This window comes from Neltuma alba, unplaced genomic scaffold (assembly GCF_004799145.2).
Source record: "Neltuma alba isolate B1F8T4 unplaced genomic scaffold, ASM479914v2 tig00005648_pilon, whole genome shotgun sequence".
NCBI classification, from domain to species: Eukaryota; Viridiplantae; Streptophyta; class Magnoliopsida; order Fabales; family Fabaceae; genus Neltuma; species Neltuma alba.
The window spans coordinates 45,658-48,553 of NW_021634185.1; the positions used below are offsets into that span (position 1 = coordinate 45,658).

At 31.8% G+C, this 2,896-nt stretch overlaps 1 protein-coding gene across 1 annotated transcript; it reads left to right on the forward strand.

The window, feature by feature from the left end:
- Positions 1-943: 943 nt before the first annotated feature.
- On the forward strand, positions 944-2,625 carry LOC114748213 (uncharacterized). Its single transcript, XM_028936574.1, has 4 exons — positions 944-1,018; positions 1,112-1,340; positions 1,612-1,682; positions 2,380-2,625. The coding sequence occupies exons 2-4, from the start codon at positions 1,235-1,237 to the stop codon at positions 2,515-2,517; spliced, it is 315 nt and encodes a 104-aa protein (XP_028792407.1). The 5' UTR covers positions 944-1,018; positions 1,112-1,234; the 3' UTR covers positions 2,518-2,625.
- The last annotated feature ends 271 nt before the right edge of the window (positions 2,626-2,896 follow it).

Consider the following 2,896-nt stretch of genomic DNA (forward strand, 5'->3'; position numbering starts at 1 on the left):
TAGAAAATACTCATGGATATTCTTAAAAACTAAAAATGAAAAAATAAAACGTTCTTTATTAATGTGTACGGTATTCAGAGCAAAGCTTTTGCTTTTTGTTTGCATATTTTTTATGCTTTCCGGTCTCCATATGCTTCTTTTATCTCTCTCCATCGTCATTTTCAAACGCATCCTGGAAGCTTCCTCCATTGCCATTCCAGATTCAAATTGCTCCATGATCTTCAATCGGCCACAGCAATCGATTTACATAGCGATCTCTCTATTATCATCTTCAATTCATCTCACTTTCTTTGTCCTCTTCTACCTCTTTTACATTTGTGCTCTTTTGTTGTCATTATTGGAGAAACAAAAGTAAATTGACTATTTTTTAGATTTGTTAGTTTTCAACTTGATTTATTGTCTTTTCCTGGTTGGCTGTTGTCATTCTCTCATACTCCTCTCTTTTTTTCTTCTTATTTGCATCCTTCCTCCTCCTCTTTCTTGTTCTGATTCTAAACAAAGGAAGAAACTTTCACCTGCCCGATTTTTGTAAAATCGTTCCGAGTCCCGACTCAATGCCGGTTTCTGGCCCAATGTCCGGTTTTGGACGGTTCAATCCGAACAAACTATTTAGACGGCCTAAACCTATAAACCGAGCCGCAATGTTGAAAGGGTGGCAGTTAGACCAATCCGACTGTCCGGTTTGGTCCAGTTCTTAAAACCTTGTTTGGAAGTAAATGAGGGAAAAAAAATCCACTCGCTTTTTTAATTGAAAGAAACTTCATTGTGGACCCCTTCCATCGATCATGTTTATTCGTATCATATGTGTGTGTGTGTGTGTGTATATATATATATATATATATATATATGAGCGAGTTCCATGTTTATATATTATATACTGATGCTCTTAGCTTGTTTCAGCCCGAAAGAAAAGAGGAGCAATATTGGAAGGCAGATTGGAGTTAATTAATGAATCCTTCTTCCATGCTACCCGTTTTCTCTCTCCTGCTTTCCTTCCTCCTTCATTCTAAGTCTCAAGGTAAGTTGAATCATTCACATAACTTTATCCCTTTCTGATTTATTAGAGCTGATGAAATTAGATTATTTAGTTTTCTGATATTTGCATGCACAGGGATTCGCTTAGACGAAGGATTTTCAAAGGATACGCAACTTCTCAAACATCAAGTAGGTTGTGAAGTTATAATTAATCACTTAAGGTTCTGTTCTGTGTCTATGATGAGTTCTGGTTTTTGACATGAAGCTTTTGGCTTTCTGGTCGCTCAAGGCGCATAATAGTGGTGGCTGTGATGACCACGAAGCCAGTCTCTGCAACCATGTACAGAACTGCAACAGTACGGCAGGTATATCATAGAAGAGGTTTTTTCACTTTAATAAAACTGTTATCTTGGTCTTTAATATAAAAACTTATTTGATTTTATCTTTTTTTTTAAGGAGTTCTTCTAATAATAGTTCTAACCAATATATTTGATTAGCAAGGATACTTTAGGAAAAACAACACCTATTTATTAAAAATAATTAATTTAACTAATTTTTTTAATTTACTCAAATTAGTCAACTAGTTCTTATATTATGAATAATACTATACATTATATTTTTAATTGATTGATGCAGGAAAAAGGGCAAAGAATAGGAAATTATTTGTTCCCACGTCCATTTCTACCACCCATACTACTGCATCTAAGGTTGGTTTTGTTATTGGTTTTGTTATTTATTACTTTCTTTACTCCTTGATATAACAGCTATGCTTAATTCAATTTGGATAAACTAAGAAAGTCAAATATATTAATTAATTATCACAAATATGACATAATCTTTTTAAAATATCCAAGTATAATGTTAATTTATACATATTTATAAGTTAGACAAATCAGTTTAGAGATAAATAATAAATATGATAGACAAAATAAATTAGTGTCTTATATTTACAATCAAAGCCAACCTAGTTCTCTCCTCCCAATTAATTCTTATGGGAGGGGTGGAGGAAGTATGCTATTATTGCCCTCAATTCTTAATATAAGAACTAGATAACTAATATGAAAATACTAGAAAAATTAGTTAAATTATTTATTCATCACAAAAGTGTATTAACTTTCTTAAAATATCTTATTTAATCATGTGCATTGGAATACCCTTTGGCAAGAACTTCGATATGATAATCTATAGGAATATTTTGGAAAAAATGATAGACATATTAGACTGAGGTTTTATATTTATAACAAAATCTAACTTTCAACTTGTTCTTATATATTAAGAACCAAAGGTAGTAAAAAGTTTAATTTTTCTCATTCAAATTATAAATTCTAGTTCTTATAGCATTTTTCATTGTCGCGCAGCTAGTCCTTATAATTTTCATTCATTTGCTTATGTTTTTGTGGGCAGAAAGCGAAGATGATTGAGAATAATAAAAATGCAAGGGTGAAATGGGCGGCTACTTCTTGGAAGCAGCATGAAGAACTTGTAGGCATAGCTGAGATGGACTATACTGCAGCAAGAAGAAAGCCCCCAATACACAATTAGAAATGGCCACAAAAGTTTGATTTTTGTATCCATATACCACAAATTATTTCACTTGTACATCATAATCTCTCCATTTCAAAATATTTAGAATTTCATGTTAAATACAATAACACAGAAATTCATTGCCGAATTTATGACAGAATTTTTTTGGTCATAAATTTACAACCAAGCAGTTAGTCACAAAATTTGTGGCAAACTGATTTATTATGTCATGTGTATCCTGTATGAAAATAACAATTTGTTTTACTTCTCTGATCCTTAATATAGGACCTAATTGTTAAATTAGTTTTGATACTAAATATAAGACCCATTTATCATATTTATCAATTTTCTCTAAATTACCTCTATGGATACTCCCTCAACCATAATCAAGTAGAAG

Bases quoted from the DNA above. Each gene is read 5' to 3' on its own strand.
- LOC114748213 (XM_028936574.1), top strand. From the start codon at position 1,235: ATGAAGCTTTTGGCTTTCTGGTCGCTCAAGGCGCATAATAGTGGTGGC. The intron at 1,341-1,611 runs GTATATCATAGA...TGATTGATGCAG, and splicing joins GAACTGCAACAGTACGGCAG to GAAAAAGGGCAAAGAATAGG. The intron at 1,683-2,379 runs GTTGGTTTTGTT...TTTTGTGGGCAG, and splicing joins CCCATACTACTGCATCTAAG to AAAGCGAAGATGATTGAGAA.